The sequence below is a fragment of the Parasteatoda tepidariorum genome, chromosome 2 (genome assembly GCF_043381705.1).
Source record: "Parasteatoda tepidariorum isolate YZ-2023 chromosome 2, CAS_Ptep_4.0, whole genome shotgun sequence".
Classification (NCBI taxonomy): Eukaryota; Metazoa; Arthropoda; class Arachnida; order Araneae; family Theridiidae; genus Parasteatoda; species Parasteatoda tepidariorum.
Genome location: NC_092205.1, coordinates 92,597,752 through 92,620,940, shown reverse-complemented (window position 1 = coordinate 92,620,940; position 23,189 = coordinate 92,597,752). Strand labels below are relative to the sequence as shown.

Here is a 23,189-nt window from a genome sequence, read left to right as displayed (position 1 = left end):
TATATATATATATATACACGTGTGTTACAACTAAAGCGTAGAAATCAGCTAATCTACAAATTATTTTGCAAATTTTTTTCCAATTTGCATATTGCATAGATAATCTGCACATTACCAACTAGGCATACGTTAAAGTGAAATTTAGATTTTTGTTATTCTTTTTATTTTCCGGTTTCTAAATCATAGAGTTAATTTAATCAAACAAACTAGTTGCTAGAATCAGTCATCAATCAAACCCTAAGCTGAACAAAATTACAAAGAATCAAATGGTTTGAAATATCGCTGCAATGAAGGGCGTTAACATAAGGCTGCTTATCTTTTATTCGATACCAAAACAATCAAATTAATACAATCAAACAATCTAGAAATTATTTGATAGAATAAGAGAAACATTCTTTTTGAACTTTAATTGTATAAAGACCGTTAATATGCACATTTCCGGAGTAAATTGCATAAAACTATTGATTCTGCACTTTGAATGAAATCACTCTAGTTTATCTGCAGATTAGCTAGGTATTGTGCATAATTAACGACATCTGTGCCTTAACGATAAATATGTATATTATTAAGAGTTATAACGTGTATAAAATTAATTAAAATTTGTATGAATTTATTTTTACAGATCATCATTGAAGTATAATTTTCCAAGAAATAAAGACGCCTGTGATTGAAAATTTATTTGTACAACAAATGATAAATAAATTTTAAAAAAACTGAAAATAAACAGTATTTTATTTAAATCATGAGTCATTTTATTTTCTTCTAAAAGTTTTGAAATAAAGCTTTTATTATTTTTGTGAAATTTTTTCCAATGACCGAGAGAAATCAGCAGTTGCAAAATCGCAGAACTACAAGTTTGCTTGAAATGGTGCAACAGGGTATATGACCTCCATTTATTTCCCCCCCCCTGCAATAAATGATCATTTCGCCGAGATTTCTTAATCATTACTTACATCAATGTTATACTTATGTATGTAAAATTTCATTCCATTCAGACAGAGACAACTCTTTCTTGATGTTCGAATTTTTATGACAAAAAATGAAATTTCGCATTGCAAAGGATTATTACAATTCAAAAAGTGTCCGCACTTATGTTAGCTATATACATATTCTTAATTTATCAGGTTTTGGACAAAGCAAATAAATTTTTTATTTAATTTTCAAAAAACATTTCTTAGTATGTATAGGTTTTCCAAACAATCATAAGATTACTTTTTAATTAAAAAAAATCACAAAAACTTCAACTTTGTTAGCGATATGCATGCAACAAAATTAACTTATTTTGCATTAAACAAATAAATTTTTTAAATTTCTATAAATATTTCTGAAGAGATATGAGTGTTTTCAAACAAATTGACACTTGCTTTTAATTATGAAATCCCGTTTCAAATGAATTTCGCATTTTAGAAAAATTATAGAAAATTCATGTCCATTGTGTCAGCAGTATACTGAACTTAGCTTAGACATGTAGCTGGTGTTTTACAAAGATTTTTTTTTTGTTGAGTTTAGCCATCGTGAATAGCTATTGGCGATCGCAACGCTCAAATACGCCATCTGGGGAGAGACCGGTTTCTTGCCTTTGGCCCTTCTCCCTTCCCTCTCTTCCTCTTTTCAGTTGTATAGGAATGTACTACGATATTTTCTTAATATTTTTACTTTTTATTTAATAAAAATATTTTTTAAAGTTTCCGTGATACTTTTCTTTAGAACCATGTTTAATGTAGTTTTCAGTTCCATGTAGTTTTCCAACTTAAAAGATTTTAATCTCTATGAAAATCAAGAGAGAAATTAACATAATTCCTTCCTCTATGACTCTCCACACGCTAATGGGGGGAAAGCATGTAAAGTGTTGCTATAAGTAGAGAGTTCTGCACGCCACCTACAGCCCATTTTGATCGCCAATATTTATACAATTTGCTTCCGAAAGAAAAAGGAACGAAATTATGAATCTCATTGATAATTTCAGCTGACCCATATGTTAAAATTTATGGAAAATCAAGATCAGACAAAATATTCTGCAATAAGGCACCTTTCTCACTGCATGCAAAAAATTATAGATAAAGAATGCGGAGATGCGAGCTAGAAACTTTTTAGCGAGTATTTCACAAATACATATTCCACCAATCAGGTTCTCATCCACATCTTCAAATTCACTTACACACGGTTTTCACATACAAAGAGAATGGTGCTTTTGTATACATTGCACCAATCATATTTTCTATTCGCTCTGTTTCTCCCTGATTTGCGAAATTTTCATGTACTGATCTGCAGGATGCAGTGAGATCGTATGCGCAATTTGTTTCAGTGAGAATGAACCTATGATTCCGCTACTTTTAACATATGTTAAATTTAGCAATACGTGTGTCTGCATGCGATTAACGCTATTCTAATTCCGTCAAGAGAGAATCTGATCGGGAAATACTCTATCTTGAGAAAAACGTATCAAAGCATCTCTCTTTCTCTGGATTTCGAACGGTGGTGCGTAAATTGCATAAGAGCAGTTTCTAATGAGTCATTCACATTGCATTCAATTAAAAGCATTTACACTGTATACGATTTTTTTATTTTATTTTATGACCGCCGTTGAACAGTCGACCCAATTTTTGGGTTTACGACTACAAATGTTCAACGCCGTAGCCTTGTAATTTTGAACCAATCCAGAAGACAAGGAAACTCCTGGATCGGTACACTGTATACGATTGCTCTAAACGCGCGCTAGTGCTTAGTAACTACATGTAAAAGAATTGCATGCGCTAGCAGCCTCAAGTCGCATATAGTGGATATGCTGCATTAGCATGTGAGTGTAAAGTAATCATATGCTGCGTCCTGAATGCAACTGAGGCACTACTGACTACCCACTTGCGCATCTGCTATCAAACCGGCTTTCCGGTGAAGAGAAATTGAAATTCTTGAGTATGTGCTGCCATCTGTTAGTATTCATATGAAAGAGAATCTGAACCTTCTCTCAGTTCCTGAAGAAATTTTAGAGAGCTTACTTAAAGTTGGTTTCCCCTACAGGCCGTTATCGGCCGGTCGTTTTGGTTACTTCACTGCGGGGGTGATGGGCAGGTGATTTGAAGGAGCAGGAAGATGATGGAAATCCTGCAAGGTTTTATCATGCAGGATTAGGCATTTTGAGTTTTAAAACTCTCAAAGAAAGCTATGAAATAATGACATCTGCAGTAAGTAATAATATATAACAGCACAAATTGCACAAACGTTGTGCCCTTTTTTACAGTAAATAAAAGAGTAGGCCTAGTTCTAATGAATCGAACTTTTTTTTTTCCAATTAGAAAAGTATTAAAACGAATTCAATATTGTATTATCTTTCCCGTCAATATAGAAATCGAAAATAATAATAAATATATATCGTGCTTATCTTGTGAACAATTTCTGGTCAATAATTTTATTTCTCAAAAATTGAAAACAATCAATATGTCAAATGTATGCAATGTTTGTCTATCGAAAATTCAATTAAGTAGGAAATATTCTATAATTTAGATATTACTTATTACATTTGGTAATGTGCCATAACGAGGGGTTATTTTCTTCTTGCATTGTTTAAAGTTATCAGTAATTTTAAATTATTTGGATTATAAGGATGTAAAGTATCCAGACCTTGCTCTATAGTTATATTTATAAAATTTCTCCTTGATTTTCATTCCTATTTTGTTTATAATCTATGTGTTAGAATATTTGAAACTGTATTTTTTCATGTAAATTAATGGATAACAAAAAATTTGTTGTAAAATATGAATTACTAGTATAAAAATTTTTAGTTATTTTTCTACATCTATATGTTATTATCTGCGTTGAATTGTCCTAGTTATTTAAGCAATTTTAAAACTATTCTGATCAATCGTTTTGTTTAAATTGATTTTAATTTGTAACTCTTTTTAGTTGGTTTAATCCCATAAAATAATTCAATTCTTCACTGTATGATGGAGTCATTAATTATCTGCGTTGAATTGTCCTAGTTATTTAAGCAATTTTAAAACTATTCTGATCAATCGTTTTGTTTAAATTGATTTTAATTTGTAACTCTTTTTAGTTAGTTTAATCCCATAAATAATTCAATTCTTCACTGTATGATGGAGTCATTAAAAGCTTTGAACTAAAAGTTAATTTTCAATTAATACTTTGTTATATATTTCTAATATTTAAAATATGCACATATATTTTTTTAGTTTATTTTAAGCAACCTTACCAGTACATTTTATAAAAAATCGAAGTAATATATTGCTGGAAAAATTTGAGTAGTATATTTAGAATAACTGGTAAAGTAATATTTAGGTTACTTTTTAAAAAAAAACCTACCACTTTATGTTTCAAAACATTAAATCTTATTGTAAAGAAACAATAGTAATTAAAAAGCTTCAGTGTGAAAATTAATTATTGAAATATATTAACAAATTCCTCAATAATATTTAGAATATCTTATAATCTAAGATAAGATAATATTTTTGGTAATTATTTAAACAAATGTACATCAGTATATATTACAAATTTCTGCAAAATATTATAGAAAACTTAATATAATATTGAAGTTCAAGAATAAAAATTAATTATTGACATATATAATACTGTAGTACTTTCTGATATTTATAATAACTGATATGATAAATTTGTTTTGTTTATAAACAAACCTATTACATTATTTCACACATAACATTAAAATGTAGTTGAAAAATGTTTGAAATGTTAGCTGCTAAGTAAAAAATTATTTTTTGTCGTATGGAATACTGTAGTATTTTCTAATACTATTTAGAATATATAGATAATAATTTTAAACTTCAAAAAGAAAAAAAAGAAGAAAAAAAAAACGTTATTTATTATTTAGTACATCAATGTTGCTACTACTAAGAAATATTTTCGCCAATGACCAGTAGGTTACTACTATTTTGATATTTGAAATTATTTGTTTCCAGTTGGTGACATAAGCAGATATTTGGAATTGTAAAAGACTAAGATTTCCGAATGGAATTGCAGGGTTCTAATCAATGCCACTAGTTTAATGGTTATTTATCAATACCATATAAAGTGAATATTTAGTATTTTCTAAAATTTATATTGTATTTATATATTAAATTATTTTAATCAATTTTTGGTATTATAATTTTTTTTAGTATAAGTGTTTTATTTGAGACAAATTTACTTAAATTAAAATATTGTGTTTTTGTTATTTAAGTATTTTTGTAGTCATTTTTACAAATCTGCCGTAATTTCTCAAGGATGCAAAACTCTTGAGAGGAAGGAATTGTAGAGAATTGCATTGAAAATGTGAATGTACCTTATTTTTGTTGAAAAAGAGAATAATCTTTACTAATAGACTTTACTAAAAAAAAAAAGTGGCTTATCTTTACTAAGAATGTGAATGTACCTATAACGAATTTTATAACTAGATTTGATTAGATTACAAGTCTTCAGACAGATGCACTAACCTCTGCCACTGGTTTAGATTAGTTTGATATCTGATATATAGTATAAGAGTCACGTGGTATTTTGCTTTAGTGACTAGGGAATGTGTTATCGATGATGTCAACCTTCTATCAAAGATACCTCAAGATTGAATAGAGTTAACTTATCTTATATGCTAGTGACTCGATGTTTAATGATCATAGTGGTTGTTCCACCGAACTCCTCCACCAAAATTTTATCAGGACTAGAATTCGATAAACGGATATCATTAGTTGCGGTATTTACGAAAGACCGGAAGAGCTGTGTTAAGATTTTGAGCTGAGAGTTGTTTTAAGTTCACCGAGTTTAGAGTTTGTCGTGAGAACTGTGTGTGTCGTCTCTCTTGTGTTGCTATTAACAGTCGAGTCTGTGCAGGATTCTGTTGTGTGTAAATGGGACTGAGAAGCAACAGCGTGGGGAGGACAATCAAGCAATCACAAATAGCAAGTCATCGAAGTATGTATGAACATATCACGTCCGAAGGTCACCAATGTGGGGAGTGGGTTATCAACCTTCTATCAAAAGGTAACTCAAGATTGAGTAGAGTTAACATGTCTTATATACTATTAAATAAATATTTAATAATCATTGTGGTAGTTACGCCACAGTGCCTTTAACTACTACTTTTAACGTATATTCCATTGACTAACTTAATGTTGAAATGAAATTTGTCACTTTAGCAACTTGAGTTATATGATGGATGGATAATTCTATTTATAGAACTATCTAGTTGTAGGATTGACTTAATTTTTTTTAAATTATTTACTTATTAGTTAATAATTCAATAGTGTTAACATTTTCTTTTGACACTGTTACATTTAGGTCTGTGTAATACATTTATGGCATGAAGTATATGCTAGTAATAGTTGAATAGTTTTACTTTCATATTTTCTTATAAGTTTTGTTATGAAAATAATGAAATTAAGTAAAAGTTTTAGGATTTTTATATTTTTTGCCAAACCATATTAAAATTTTATTCAAATTTATTTTTATTTCAAATTAAATTTTTTTTCATTCTTAAAACCATGTAAGTATATTTCAGCATTAATATTTATTTATAATTAAAATTATGTATTTCAAACCAATCTTTTTTTTTATTTCTTTGTAGGAATCCCGGCAGCGTCCATATAAAGTATGGAGCTGTGACAGACAAACTAGAAAAGCTGTCATGGCATCGAATTTAAGAGAACTGCGAGAAAGAGGTTTGTCATTCGATTTATAATTCTATTGATTCCAATATACTTATTATTTCACTTAAAATTTATATATTTTTTTAACTGTACAAATTTTACAGTTCTGCTTGAAAAAGTTTATTTATCTAGTAATTGTTATTAAGTAAATATACATGATTTCTGTTGTTAGCATTTATTTTTTCAAATAATGCAAACATGGTGCATAGCGTTTTTAAAAAGTGCTTAAAGGTGCTTATTTTTGATTTTCGTTATTTAAAAGCCCTTAAAGGTGCTTTTTTCATTGGGTGTTTTTAAAAAGTGCTTAATTTTCCATTTTCAAAAATTATTTTTTTTCGATACCATGTCGATTTTCACCATGTGTTATGCAGAAGCGTGCCTTTCACATTGTTCTATTCAACGTTTTCACAATTCATTTCAGCGGACCGTCGGTCCATAGCACAGGAAAGCGCCAATCATTTTACATGTTTGATTAAATACTTGTGAGTTCGTATGTGTGTCACCTGAGCTGGGATTGGTGAGATTATTGCCCTCTCATGTGCAACTCTGCTGCATTTTGCAGGATATTCTGAATGTCAGGCTTCATTTTCCACCCTCTGATATCAAACCGAAAAATTTCTTGATAATTTTATAATGGCTAATATAATCAANACATGTAAGTATATTTCAGCATTAATATTTATTTATAATTAAAATTATGTATTTCAAACCAATCTTTTTTTTTATTTCTTTGTAGGAATCCCGGCAGCGTCCATATAAAGTATGGAGCTGTGACAGACAAACTAGAAAAGCTGTCATGGCATCGAATTTAAGAGAACTGCGAGAAAGAGGTTTGTCATTCGATTTATAATTCTATTGATTCCAATATACTTATTATTTCACTTAAAATTTATATATTTTTTTAACTGTACAAATTTTACAGTTCTGCTTGAAAAAGTTTATTTATCTAGTAATTGTTATAAAGTAAATATACATGATTTCTGTTGTTAGCATTTATTTTTTCAAATAATGCAAGCATGGTGCGTAGCATTTTTAAAAAGTACTTAAAGGTGCTTATTTTCGATTTTCGTTACTTAAAAGCCCTTAAAGGTGCTTTTTCATTGGGTGTTTTTAAAAAGTGCTTAATTTTCCATTTTCAAAAATTACTTTTTTTCGATACCATGTCGATTTTCGCCATGTGTTATGCAGAAGCGTGCCTTTCACATTGTTCTATTCAACGTTTTCACAATTCATTTCGGCGGACCGTCGGTCCATAGCACAGGAAAGTGCGAATCATTTTACATGTTTGATTAAATACTTGCGAGTCCGTATGTGCGTCACTTGAGCTGGGCTCGGTGAGATTATTGCCCTCTCATGTGCAACTCTGCTGCATTTTGCAAGATATTCTCAATTTCAGACTTCATTTTCCACTTTCTGAAATTGAACCAAAAAATCTCTCGGATCATTTTATAACGACTAATATAATAAAAAAAGAGCTCTTTGTGAAAAACTAGTTATTTTATCATGATCATCTAAAGTCTTTGAAAATTATTTTTCATTTTGTTAATGTATATAGTGCTTAAAAATATTTTTTGAATGCTTAAAAGGTTCTTATTTTTTGTTGAAAGATTTGGCTATGCACCCTGTACAAAGTTTATAAGATAAATCTTGAATCACTGGATACTTCTTCACATATTCATGCTCTTTTTATTGATTAAACAGATTGTGTAGCATTTTTTTAAAAAATTTAATTTTTTAAAAACAGTAAGTATTTTTTAAAGGTGCTTATTTTTGATTTACATTTTTTAAAAGCCCTTAAGGGTGCTTATTTTATTCATGGTTTGTAAAAAGGGCTTTATTTTCTATTCCTTTAAAAAAGATTTTTTCTCTGCCATGTTGATTGTCCTTCTAAATTACAAAAGAAAATTCATGATTTTCAGAATTTTCACTGCAATATTTATCAGAAACTAGTTATTTTATGATTATGTAAAGCTTTTGAAAATTTTATTGATTTTATGTTCATAAATTAAGCACTTTAAATGATAAAAAAAAATTTTTTTTATTGCTGCACAGATCCCAATTTTGATTTTTTTTGGAAAGTGATATAAAATATTATTTGAGCGCTTAAAAAGTACTTGAAAGGTACTTATTTTTTTCCTTAAAAATCTGGCTATGCACCCTGTTTAAACACAATTTCCTTTTATTAAGTTGATTTTTAAAAAGATTCTTGATTTACAGATTGATATGTGAATTAAAATATCTATCCACTGCATATTTTTTTATTCTGTATTATATTCTCATGTAATTTTGCATTGGGATGTTATTGTGATAAGATTAATAAGATTTCAGTAGAATAGATTTTTTTTCCTTAACAGGGTTCCCCCGGTACTTGAAAAACCTTGAAAGTCCTTAAATTTTGTTGAAAAAAATCAGGACCCTGAAAAGTCCTTGAATTCTGCCATAGGGTACTTGAAAAGTACTTGATTTTTTAGGAATTAAAATAATACTAATCTTTCCTACAAAAAGCAGTAAAAAAATAATAAATAAATTCAAAGGAAAATTATAGAAATTCAGATGGATGCAAAACTTTTCTCTCCTAGATTTTTCATACCGGATTATTGTTCATCTCTCTGATATTTTGAAAGCTGAAATTTTTAGCAAATTTTAGGTTTTGTAGTCCTAGTTTTCGAATGATATACAGTGTTAAATCGATTTAGAAACATGTTTAATGTGTTAACTTCGTTATTGCAACAGGTTAATATTGTTATCCTATTTGTTCTTTTAATTTACATACAAAGAATAATTAATTTTTTATCATGTATAATCAAATTTTTATGTTTAGTTTTTACTGCTAATAAATAAATTTTAATTCTACAGGTTTAATTGATTATGAATAAACATTGTGATTCACATTATACTGATTCTTGATTCACGAGTCAGAATTCATATAAAATGTTTTACGAATTGCGATTTAAGTGTAAGTGATTACTGAATCACATATCGAATATTACTTTAAAGTGATTTGCAAATTACTCATCAGGATTTCAATTAAAGTTATTTCTGAATCATATAATGTGATACATATTTAAGTAATTTCAGAATCATACCTCACAATTTTCATTCTAGTAGTTTACAAATCAGGCATTGAGTTTACAAATCAGGCATTGCGATTCACAAAAGAGAGATTTAAGAATTACCACTTGCAATTCTCATCAAAATGATTTAAGAATCACACATAGTTGTTCTATATTAAGCACCTTTCGAATCACAAATTGCAGTTTGCATCATAATGCTCACAATTCACCTGAAAACTATTAGCTAATCACGCAACAAAATTCATATTGAAGTGATTTATGTATCACACATTGTGATTTACGTCTTGTATGTTAGTGTGTTTTGTATCATTTGCAATTCATATTGTTCCGATTTAAGAAACATAAACCTCAATTCAATTTACAAATTACACATTGTGATAAGTGATTTACGTAATCTTTGTGACTTACTTCACCTTTCTTATAACTTTGATTTACATATAGTTTATCTAGATTCGTATAAATACAATTTAAAAATTACACATTTTTACAATATTGTAAAAATTACGCTTCACATTTTATGAATATATTTTAAAGAAAATAAAGCTTGGTAAGTTTTCTGTAAAATATTGTTCTACAATAGATTTCATTATGATTAAAATACATTACTCATTTTCTGAAGTAACAAAATAGATAATTTGTTATTAAAATTGAAACAGATATGTTAAATGGATATATTTTATCTAATTATATACATTTCCTGTAACCTAAAATTTGATCTAACATATTAAAAAAATTACATTTTAATAACCATGCAATTGCACAAACTTTATCAATTATTTACTATGCTTGTTTAATGTAATATGCATTATTCATTCCCTCAATTTCATTAATTCTAATTCAGTTCATTAAATTTTTCGAGAAAAGTTTCACTGATGCTAGTTTTTAAATGTTTGCTCGTATCCTATGTCAATTGAAGTTTTTTTTTAAGTCAATTGGAATTTTTTAAAGTTATTTGAAACAGCAAGGCAACTCTCAACCATTTGTATTATTAGATGATAAATCTAATAAATAGTTTTTCTTGTATTCAAATAAGAACTGTGCTTTAAAAACATACAATTTCTGCTTCTACGTAATTGTAAAATCTAGTTGACATGTAATTTAGCATATAATTGTAATACTGAATAGGTCCTTGAAAAATTTATATTTTTGGTCCTTGAATTTTTTTTAAAAAAATTGAGTGGGAACCCTGCTTACCCACTTTTTCTCAAATCATATTATATTAACACTTTTCATAATCGAACATTCATATTATTGTAGGAGCAACACTGAGTATGTCATATTGAAATTATATTCCGACATATTTATTCCTTTAATTCACTCTTATCTAAATGATATTCTATTTTTTAATAGGTCAGTAACGCGCCTCTACGTTTCATTTGAATGAGACCTTGCCTTTTTCCTTTCTCGTTTTATTTTTAACTTATATAACTGATGACTTCTACTAATCATTTCTGCCTAATAACTCTTTTTAAAATTAAAACAGGGTATCTGCACTCCTGGAAAATCATGAATTTTGATATTAAACAAAATTTGTCATGATTTGAACTATTTTTTTAAAAAAAAAAAATCAGGGAAAGTCATGGATTTAGGTCACCGTAAAATCTAATTTTTAAAATGTAACCCCCCCCCCCCAATTTTGTGGTGCCTCCGAATATCTGAATTTGTAACAAAATCCCCACTCACTGTCATATTTGATTAAAATATAAAATGTTTTTATTATGTTCTTTCAAAAAAAGAAAGAAAAAACATTATTTCTAGTGCGAATTATCTTTTAAACTACTGTGATTTCAGAATTTTTTTTATTTTTATTTTATCAGTTTAAAATTCTAGCCGAAATAAGCCAGTCATCGACGAATTTTTTTTAATTCCGAAATAAGAACAGAAAAATCAGGGGGTTTTCTTTCCTTTCCGATAAACAAAAACAAAAAAAAAATTGCTTTTGTATTTTTTTCAGCTATTTCATTGCTTCAGCTCTTTCTTTACTCTGTTTTTTAAATTTAAAATCTGTTTTTATGACGATGCAGAGTATAACAGTTTCCTCTCATTTCAATTAATGTTATTACAATGATTTTTTAAATTTATTGTTGTTTTTTTTCGGAAAAAATAGTAACTTCGTTTAGTCATGAAAAATTCTTGAAATTAGTCATGGTAAGTTATGAATTTGAAAATCTAAAATGTAGTAGATACCCTGCAAAAATTTATCAGCAAAACTGAAACACAGCTAGTTAACATGTGGCTATTTGGCATCACTTGAACCTGTTAATTTTCAAGGTTCATTTTCAAGCGACCTACAAATATTTTTTTGAAGCTCCAAAGATAATTTTCTCTATTATGATAGATTTGATATACATCTGGCCAACTTGCTATATTTTTATAAATTTATGCTTCAATGAAGATAGAAATTATTACGGTTATTGCTTACGGCATCTTCATCACACTACGAACTTAATACCATGGAATGGTTTTGTAATGGTCAGTATCTAGTATGCAGTAGATTCTGGAAAGTATTTTCTTTTCAAGTGACTCATATTTTCAACAGAGGAACAGTAGCATAGAAAAATACCAATGTGAAAATCAAAACCAATCAAAATTGCTCCAGGAAAATATAAAAGCCTTGTCGATGAGAATATTTAGTTATTTATGATATTTTTTACTTGGATGAAAGTATCTAAGCAGTGTTGTAGTGACTCGTTTTCAAATAGAGAAACACTAAAAGAAGAAGAAAAAAACTTACATTTTATGTGCATTTTTATTAAAACTATCATGAAAAAATGTGGAAGAAACTTTTGTTTCCATTTACATTTTTGTTTTGTTTCCATTTAAATTTTTAAAAAATGCTTAAAGATGCTTAATTTTGTTTTTTAAATGCCTTTGAAGGTGCTTTTTTCATGGGGTGTTTTTAAAAATGGCTCAATTTTCCCTTTTCGAAAATGAGATTTTTTTCTTAACCATGTTAATTTTCATCAGTTATTATGCAAAAGTGTGTTTCTCACATTGCTCTATTCAACGTTTTCTCAGTTCATTCAACCACAATCCATTTCAGCATACCGTCAGTCCATAGCACATGAAAGCACCAATCATTTTACAAGTGGGATGAAATACTTGCGAATTCGCATGTGTGTATAGTGAGCTGGGTTCGTTAAGATTGTTGCATGCTCATGTGCAACTCTACTGCATTTTGCAAGATATTCACAATTTCAAGCTTCATTTTACACCCTCTTAAATCGAACCGAAAAATCTCTTGGTCATTTTTTAATGGTTAATATAATAAAAAAAGAGCTCTTTGTCAAAAACTAGTTATTTTATCAGGATCATGTAAAGTCCTTGAAAATTATTTTGCATTTTGTTAATGTATATAGTGCTTAAAAATATTTTTTGAGTGCTTAAAAAGTACTTAAAAGGTGCTTATTTTTTGTTAAAAGATTTGGCTACACACCCTGTTAAAGTAAGACTTTTCCCATTTATTTTAATTTCATTATTTAATTTTGTAATTTTATTATAATTTAATGCTAAATAAAATGAAATTGAGTTTTTAGAAAATGCACAAACCATATATATTTATTCGTTTTTATTTCATTTAAACTTTAAAGATTTACTTACAAAACTTCAAAATACATTTTCAAAAATTTAAAAAAAAATTGTAATATATTAAAAATTTTGAAATTTATAGAAAATTATTTTATTAAAAACCAAAAGGATACACTATACTCCCACAGTTTCTCTCCCCTACACAACGAGTCTGATTTATCACAAGGTCTGAGAAGCCTAGGACAAATATATATATCTTTTTTGTGTGGGTATTTTTCCTTAAGAGTTATGTATTAGAATTATGACAGCAATTTGAATCTATATAACCTCAAATTTACTAATGTATCTTAAATTTATGTTATAAATTATTTAAAAGCCTTTTGCGAATAAACTACTGGCAAATTTAGTTTGAAGTTTTGACCCGTGACCACCAGGCAATTCTTTGCCTGCAATCAATTTCAAAATCAGGCCCTAACAAAACAGTGAAAACTGATACATATTGTAAGCGTTAAAAATAAAAGTGTAATATCCTGTACAAAATAAAGGAAATAGTAAATTAATCACCATTGCATTTTTATACAAATGCAACTTTTACTTTGATGTTGTAAAATCTCATCTAATACGTATGGCTTCTTTATGAGCTCAAAAAACATGGACGAAAAAGTTTTTAAAACAACTCAACAAACAAATAATCAACAATTTATGATTTTTTAAAAAAATATTTTATTTTTGTCATTTTATTTTAATTATGTATTTACATATGTGATTTGTGTAATTTAAAAAAAAAAAAAAAAACTTAATCATGTCAATGTTTGCAAAAGTGTGAAGGAATTTTTTTTCAAAATATTGTATCAAAGCATATGTGTTTAAAGTGTTTAATTTTAACTTGAATCTTAATTTAAAATCTATGCTAATGATGAATTCTTGAATAAATAAATGACGAAATGAATTCTCTAAAATAAATGATGAAATGAATTCTTTCATACCACTTATTCATAAATACCACAGCTTTGTGTTTTATCATATGTTGAATATAAAAAGCATATAGATCAGGGATCCCACGCATCAGGTAAAACCTGGAATTGTCAGGTAATTTTATTTTAACTCAAAAAAATCAGGGAATAGTCATGAAAGGGTGTTTTTTTTTCTTTCCCTACCTGCAATATTACAAAATTACAAAAACCTGCAATATTTCTATATCATACCTGAAAAGTAACCAGTCTTAAATTGTCAGTAACAGTAATCACTTACTGAGATTCAAGTTAAGTAATTCTAACATCTATTACAATTGTTTTTTATAAAAATTTCTCATTTTAGTCAAACTGAAAGGTTTCCATCCTCATTTAATGTTATATTTTTACACAGAAAATCTTATATTTTGCATTACACAATAAAAGAATTTTACGTTTTCTAATGAAAATATGGTCTCGATTTTCATTGAAATTTATTGGGTATACTTGGAATAGTCAGGGACTTTTTTTCTCTGAAATTGAGTGGGCAATGTATGAAATGATTTATATTTCACACATTTTCTAGGCATTCTATAGAATGCCAAATGAAAAACCGGCAAAGTAGAAAATCTTCTGTGGCCATGAGATGATGATTAAAGATGATGAGATGGATATTTTGTGCAACATTTGTTTCTAAACTGAAAATAATTGTGACTTAAATGTGAATTTTTTATTAGAAAATTTTGTTTCCCTTNAAAATCTTCTGTGGCCATGAGATGATGATTAAAGATGATGAGATGGATATTTTTTGCAATATTTGTTTCTAAACTGAAAATAATTGTGACTTAAATGTGAATTTTTTATTAGAAATATTGGTTTCCCTTAATAAGAAAGGCATAAATTATGTTTTGTACAGCTTTCATTTTTCTTTACGTATTTNTTTTTTTTTTTTTTTTTTTTTTTTTTTTTTTTTTTTTTTTTTTTTTTTTTTTTTTTTTTTTGAGAAATGCACATCATTTACATAATGACCTCATCAGGACGTTTTTTTTTTCATACTTTGCCTAAGTAGCATTTGTAATTCTATAGAATGCCTGGGTATTATATACAATACCTGAGAAAGTATGTAATACTTCTCATATTTCATACCTTGCCTAAGAACATCCAGCATTATATACAATGCCGGCGTTTCATACTTTTCCGATAACAAAAAGAGCAAATGAGACTTAAGTATGCCCTATATGATTGGTGTTATAGAAACAATTATTAGAATGACATTGTTAGTCTTATTTTTATGTGACATTTCTGAATCCTTTTTCTAATGTAGGATCATCCAGACTAGGATTGCCTGGTGTAGATGTTAAACTAGTACTGGAGAGTGATGGAACAGAAGTTGAAGATGATATTTATTTTCAAACAATAGACAGGGATACTATATTTATTCTCCTTTGCCCAGGGGAAAGGTGGCTACCCCCTGGACTTGAAGCACTTAGAGCTGGTATGAAATTTATTTATTTTTTTTAAAATATAATTTCATTTGAATTCCTGTTACTAAGAAAATTAAAAGATAACTTATAATATGCTGTTGGGAAAATGGCAAATCCTAAAAATCTTCTGTTATCGTGTTATAAAAAGTGAAAACTAAGAATCATGCTGATACTGTATTTGTGACTTAAGTAACAGAATTCGTTTCCTGAATAATAGCAAAAAGGAACTTTTAAATAATTTTTTTTAATTTTCTGGTTTTTAGCTTTTGTACATAAATGTAGCATTGGGCAATTTTACTATGTATAACAAAGATTGTGCATCCCTGCTTTGAACCCCCCCAAAAAGTATTATTTGAACTGTTGCAGTACAAATAAATATGCTATTAAAATGTTTGAATTTGTTTTATGCAGCCATAACTGCCATACCTCGCATTGTCTGTGAGACGATAAATAGCATGGAATTGATTGACAAGCAGCCTTCTTGGAAAATAATGGATAATAAGGGAAGGATTACGGTAGTTTTGCATTGGGATCAGCGTGACATGCGAAGGCCCGGAGCCGACGGTAGAAGTCGACACGGAGATAAGGAGGCATTTTGGAGGGTGGAAGTGTGTTCGAGTGATGTTCAGACTGCTGACAGTGCCACTTCAACGACTGAGGGGAACAGTGTTCCTCGTTCTAAGCTCACACTCGAAGGTCTAGGTCCAAGGCCTTCATCAAGAATGCTTCCACAGACTGATGACAAAGACAACAGTCCAGAACACGATCACTCTCTTTGTGACTTTCACTGTTCGGCTCTCCACGAGAAAGGTGCTCAAATTCAAGTCAATAAGTCCGTCGCTACCTCGCCCATTCAAGAAGTGCCCGAGGGGACTGCTATTGCTATATCCACTGCCACGTCTTCTGGAGGCGTTACCAAGATCAAAACCGGTAAGGGACACGTGCGCTTCTTGGACGTTGCAGAAGAATCAAAAATCCCAGCTCAAGACGAATCAGAATCCGACACGGAGAACACGGCGAACGAGGAGGAGCAGCTGTCGGAACGTTACTTGTTACTCGTCGATCAACTTTCGTTGGAACAAAATCGCCATCTTGGTGTCAAGGATATTGGCATCATTTTGGAGAGATTGAGCTCAAAGATAGTTGATGTGGATAGGCTAGAAAGAGAAAGGGAGAGTACGGATGTTCATAACTGGACAATCAAGGCCACTATAAGAGGTGAGGTCCTTAGAGAAATAGGAGTCATTTACAATGGACAGTATTATGGCATAATGGAACATCCAGGGTACTTTTGATGCATCGCTATTGCTGGTAAAGCTGGAAATTTCATAATTTGTTATGTATTTGACCTATAGAAGCGGTGCTTGAGCCATCGCATGGTCTTGCATATTATTGAATTGAGCGAAGAGGATATATAGTTTATCGCGCCAGTATATAGTATCTCAAGGTAGTCCAATCTGTCGCAGATGATGGTGATTTGTAATGCGGTATGAAATAGCAGTCACTGCCAATTGGGTTTGTATTGGAATAAAACTTTATATATGCTGTCCCTGATCTCATTAACTATATTGTTGATCTATGAATATATAATTAAAAATACTGCCTCTTAGTTACTTAAAAATGTTGCTTTTTTTAAAGCAGCTCCACTTAAATGTTATGCTACTTAGGACTTGTTTTTTTTTAAGGAAAAAAAAAGAAATTACCTTTGAATGTATGTATGCTCCTCTATCTGTGTGATGATTTACTTTGTTAGATAAGAATTTTTATATTGTGAGTTTTAGCATGTTTCAAAGTATACTAATTTGTTTGTTGTTGACCAAAGTGTTCCTATGAATAATGCTTTAACAACACTTTGGATTTGGAAATAGCAGCAGAAATAAATTTAGTCACGAGGAAATAAAAGGGTCAGGGACAGCCTTGTTATTTTGATTTTGAAGATTTAATCACTGCCATAATGTTAATATCTGTATGGAGTGCTGTCCTTAAGGTTAAAGAATTGTTTTAAGTCTTATCCTTGCTGGCTAGCTGTTGCAGATGTGTGGCTGGGAAGGTATTTGGGATATGATTTTTTCCAAGTCCATTTTGTAAATAAATGTATATATACATATATATATATATATAAATATATATCTTATTATCATGCATTGTAGATAGATTTTAGTTGAATTGTTGACTCTGTTTATATTTTTGCATGCAGGGCAGTGCCTGTTCTCAACTGATGGCATTGCCTATAGCAGTATCTGCAGCAGCCATGTTTTCCTCTCAATGGAGTCTTCCCATTCTTATATGAATATATAACTATTTATATATTGTTGGAAAATCTTTTGTGGGAAGATTCCATCTAATCTGTTATGTATATTGAGATTGTCCCCAGTTCAAGAAGATATGTTTTTATTCTAAATATAATTTTTACTTAAAAGCTTGTATGAAATGTTGATTTTTTAAAAAAATATTTTATGCAGGGCTGTGTTTATAAATCATATCAAACTTGTACAAAGATATATTATCGTTTTTATAAGGAATACATCATTTTTCAGTATATTTTTATGATTATTTTTATTTTTGTTTGCCTTTGAATGTTTAGCTTGTATATGTTGATAATAATGGAACATATCTAATTGCATCAGGCTATTATATTTAGCTATACAATGTCTTAAAATACATTATTTTTAATTCAATTTTTTTTCAAGTTCTTAATTTATTATTCAAACAGTTTCCCATTAAAGCCAAACGAATAATTTTTATAAATAATTTTATTTAAATAACTAAAGTAAAGATTGCTTGGTAGGGAGAATTTTTTTTATATTTTTCTTTTTATATAGCTTAGAAAAAAATTATTGAATATAAAACCTGAGTTTTGTTAATTCCTTACAGTATTTTCACTTGTGTTGCTTACGTTTAAGCAAAATTTCCCCCTCCCCTCTTTTTGATTTTTCTTTTACTATGCAAATTTAATCTTTTGGGTTATTTACTTTAGATGCTTCATAAGATAAATTTTTTTTTTGTATAAATTGAGACATTTTATTTAAAAAATTTATTCTGTTCAGCATTTGTTTATGATTCCATTGAGAAGTTTGCCAATGATTTATTAATATTCAAATTGCGATAGAAAAAAGAATCGTGATTATAATAGTATTGCTAAAGTAATGCAATAAAGATTATTCCTCTTTTCTTAAATTTTTTTTCTTTCTTAATTTGAAATAAAAAATCCCAGCTTTTTAGAATATTGATATATGAATACATAACTCTTTATTAACTATTATTTTAATTAATTTTACTTTATAAAAACATTAAATAACATATCTGAGACATAACAAAAATTTTAATATGCTTGCTACTTAGTTTCATATTAATGACCATTTTATGTATATCAAATAAGAAATTTACGTTGCATCAAAACAATTGCAATACTTTGCATTTCACTAATATTCACTTACTTCACTTTATCTATTGGCAACAATACAATGCAATAAACAAGCTGTGAACCACTGTCTGCCGAGGTAGTAGAAAATAAATTGTGTTTGAATCTGTAAAAGTTACTTTCAAAAAGTTTGTTTATTTAATATATTTGAGAACTTGGAATTGTAAATTATTGTACTATATCTTTATCTAACAATGCAAACCTTGTTAAATTTGTATTGCAGTATAAGAAAAACTGTTAATTAAAGCATTTTTATTCTAAGATATTAAAATAATAACGATCTAAAAGATATTAAAATAACATTTAATTAAAAGAAATTTATTTTAAAATTCAATAACATCAATTAATGTTCCATCTAGAAAATTTAATACAAACATAAATTTCAAAACCTGAGTGTTTTCAATGTGTCATTTAACATTCTTTTTTACTGAAATATTCGAATAATGGAACCTCACCAGCTATTGCTTTATAAAATTTTTAAGTTTGGCGATGAATGTATATTTTTTTCCTTTAATCCAAATGTGGGTTAGTAACCTTTAAGTAATACTTAAGCATGTAAATGTACATTTTATATAAGTTAGTAATATTTAAGGTATGGAAAATGTTTGGCCACAAATTTAGATTTTGGTGAAAAAACTGATTTTTAATAAAGTTATAAATTGGTGAAAAATAATATATTTAGAATTTTTTTTTTTTTTACACTTACATTTAAAATTTAATGTAAATATTTTTTCTGCTTCTAATCCATTACATATTACTAATGTAATGTCTTGAGTGTGATTAAACTTAGGGCCAGTGGAAAAGTTAAGAATATATCAATTTCTAGGTCACAGAAATTTTAATTCTTGAGGAAATATAATTTGAAATCTTAAATTTTTTATTGTTAAGAAAAAAAGGTATTTCACTCTCTTGTATAATCGTTGTTAAATCTAATTTTGTAAATGAAGACATTTTTCTAAATTGTTTTATGTGTTTGAAAATAATAAATTTAATTTGCACTTATTAAGTAGAAAATAGTATTTTTTATATTAATTAGTAAATGCGCATGATAAAAATAAGAAAATAATTAATAGAAAAAAACTAAAATGCATGTGAAATTTAAATAGTCAATAACTTCACTTTAGTATTCATTATATAATTTATTTTATTTACTTAATTACAAATATTTTATACCTAATTACATTTTTTTTTAATGTGTTTCGATTGTTCGTGTTTTAAATTTCTCTTTTAGAGGTATTGTAAGACGATTTAAAAATGTTAATTGTTGAAAAAGTCATAATATAATTTAAGTGTGTGCGCTTAGAGCTTAGTTTAAATTTTTGTGGTTGATATTATACTGTTTAGTATTTTACTGATTAAATTTTAGAAAAAAAAATGGATTCCAAGAATTTCGGCATAAAAGTCTGGGAAATATCTTCCAAAAAATTGACAACACATTGTAAAATCATTAAATTGGATTGTGATTGATAATTGTGGTATTTTCTTGTAAATGTATTTTAATTATCTGTTAATTTTTTATAGTATATTTTGAGATTGTGTTATAAGTAAAATAAATTGGGAACTCAAATAACACAGCCCTGTATATGCTTATATGGTGAGAAAGGTGTTTTTTGACAGTTGTGTTTGCTATAGATGTCTTTTTAAATGCATGCTTTATTTCAAATATTCATCTGCTGTTTGGGTGTATTTTCTGGCAGCTATAGACTCCATAAAGATTCTCAAATCACAAAGACAATGTTATATGTGGCCTATGCACAGATTTATATGATGTCAATTTCGTTGCACATTAAATAACTATTTGCAAATTATTCCTAATTTTAAACCATCATTGGATGTTTTAAATCTTTTTATAAATGATCGTCACCCAACCAGTTTGAAGATATGTGTGAGTATTTGGTGTACTTGTCTAAACTTTTGTTTCATTTAAAACATGAAAGTTAAAATTTAAATTTTTGTAATCAAAATCAGTACAATTTTACAGAATTAGTGCCAAATATATATTTGTGTAATTAAGTAATTTTTTTTCGTTTAGAATAAATTATTTTACTTATCCAATGTTTTATAAATGCTAAAGATTATTATTTTTAATGTTTTTTTTTCATTGTTATTTGTTTTTAGAAGTGTCTTTTAAATTCAAATTTCTTAAGTTCTCATAAGTGTGGCACTGAGAAGTGCTTTGATTATATCATTTTTTAATTAGTTCCTGTGCTAAGATAAATCTTAGAAGTGCCAATTTTTTAATTGTTGATTTTTATGTGAAATTATTTCTAAAATAGTGCACAAGAGAATGCCGCTATAATAGATTTCTAGTGCCTGTTACTTACAATTTACAAATATAAGTTATAGAAAACTGTTCAGTTCAACATAATTGGAGTAGACTATTTAATAATCATATTTGTAAAGCTGGGATTTTTTTTCTATTTACTTTTAATATTCTTTATTAGCAAAAATGTGAAATAATTTTTTTATAAAATATATTCATTTCGTGGGAAAATTTTGTTAGACAATGAAAAACTTTCATTTTTAAAACTAATTTGTATTTCACGTATAATGTTAAATGTTATATACTCTGTATAATGTTATATATAATGTTAAATAACCTAATAATTTTTAGTGGTTTAAATTAATTTGGGGTTATTTTCATGCAAACCATTACTAAGAACATGAATTCCTTTGGTGAAGGAATTTTGAACAGATTTATGCTTCATGTTCTATTACGTGTTTTATTTTAGTCTTCTTAATGTTTATGAATATTAGAGCTAAGTTCATCTTAGAGCAGATGGTTCCTGACGTATAGGTTATAGGATTATTCTGAGTGGGTAGAAAAGTTCTGCTTCAGCAATCCAAGTAGCTCCAAAAATAATTTTTTTTTTTTTAAATTTTAAATCTTGAATATTTTTTGTGTTAAGCACTTAGTAAAACAATGCCTACTATATACTGGTTTTTCTTGTTTTAAAAAAAAACTTTGTACCATTTTATCCAATTATTTAATGAATAATTTTGATTTTAAGACATATTCATTGATCCTACAACAAATGTGGCCATTGGCGTATGTCATGGTTTGAAGAAAAATTGAGCAAATATAGTTGATTTCTAGAATTTAATAAGACTTATGATTGGATTTTTTTTTCTTCATAAAGTTTAGTTTCCCTTCATTTTAAATATTTATCACCATTTTAAGTTCCGGTTGAAATTTTTTGGGTCAAAAACTGGTGTCAAAGAAATAGTTATATAGTGTGGTAAAAATGAAACTTGCTTGTTATGTTACAAAGGTTGGTTGGAAAGGTTACGGTTAATCTTCCATCACTTGTTTTATTATTTTGCAATTTTTATTTTAACAAGATTTGACATCTTTCCCAGAATTTTAAATTTTATGTCATTGTTTTATATTATTAAATATTCTCGTTTTATAACTCAATGTGGTGAATTGTTTTTCAGTCAAATCGGGGATCAAAGTTTTCAGTATTTTGATGGATTTCTCTCTTAAAAAATCTTTTCAGACTGATTCAGGTAGAACAAATAATTTTAGAGTATAAGAAGAAAAAAAATATAGCTGAACAAAAGTTTTTTCTTTTTCTGCATTGGCCATTATTAAAACAGCTAATGAGAGAAAAAGTCCCCCTTTTCTTATTTTCTCCCCTATTAAATTGTATATATGGGGTATTTGCACACCTGGAAAGTCTTGAATTTCAGTATTGAACAAAATTTGTTATGATTTTTGCTATTTTTTTTTAAAAAAATCATGGAAAGTCATGGTTTTAGGTCAACGAAAAATCTAATTTTTGAAATTCCATTTCACCTCCCCCAATTTCATGGTGTTCCGAATATCTGAATTTGTAACAAAATCCCTACTCAGTCATATTTTATTAAAATACGAAATGTTTTCTTTAAAAATTATGATGTTCTTTCAAAAAATGAAAGAAAGAACATCATTTCTAGCACAAATTATTTTTGGAACTTCTGTGATTTTAGAATTTTTGTTATTTATTTATTTTAATTTTATCAATTTAGAATTCTAGCTGGAGCAAGTCAGTCATTGGCAATTTTTTTTTATTCCGAAATGAGAATGGAAAAATTAGGAGTTT

The 23,189-nt window shown here is 28.1% G+C and overlaps 2 protein-coding genes across 4 annotated transcripts in view; both read left to right on the top strand.

Annotated features, from left to right (window-relative positions):
- Nucleotides 1-740, top strand: part of LOC107442242 (beta-hexosaminidase subunit beta) — a 23,642-nt gene extending 22,902 nt beyond the window's left edge. The window contains exon 12 of the mRNA XM_043051493.2: nucleotides 623-740. The gene's annotated coding sequence lies outside the window, so the exon portion shown is untranslated. The remainder of the gene's footprint in view (nucleotides 1-622) is intronic.
- Nucleotides 741-2,810: 2,070 nt separating this feature from the next.
- On the top strand, nucleotides 2,811-17,382 carry LOC107442241 (DNA fragmentation factor-related protein 2). Of its 3 annotated transcripts, none has more exons than XM_016055757.3 (4): nucleotides 2,811-3,182; nucleotides 6,566-6,659; nucleotides 15,524-15,694; nucleotides 16,095-17,382. In XM_016055757.3, the coding sequence occupies exons 1-4, from the start codon at nucleotides 3,171-3,173 to the stop codon at nucleotides 16,976-16,978; spliced, it is 1,161 nt and encodes a 386-aa protein (XP_015911243.1). In that variant the 5' UTR covers nucleotides 2,811-3,170; the 3' UTR covers nucleotides 16,979-17,382. The 3 variants fall into 3 exon arrangements, with proteins under 3 accessions (XP_015911243.1, XP_071034030.1, XP_071034029.1); XM_071177929.1 differs by lacking the exon at nucleotides 2,811-3,182 and adding an exon at nucleotides 4,852-5,040; XM_071177928.1 differs by lacking the exons at nucleotides 2,811-3,182; nucleotides 6,566-6,659 and adding an exon at nucleotides 7,387-7,477.
- Nucleotides 17,383-23,189: the final 5,807 nt, after the last annotated feature.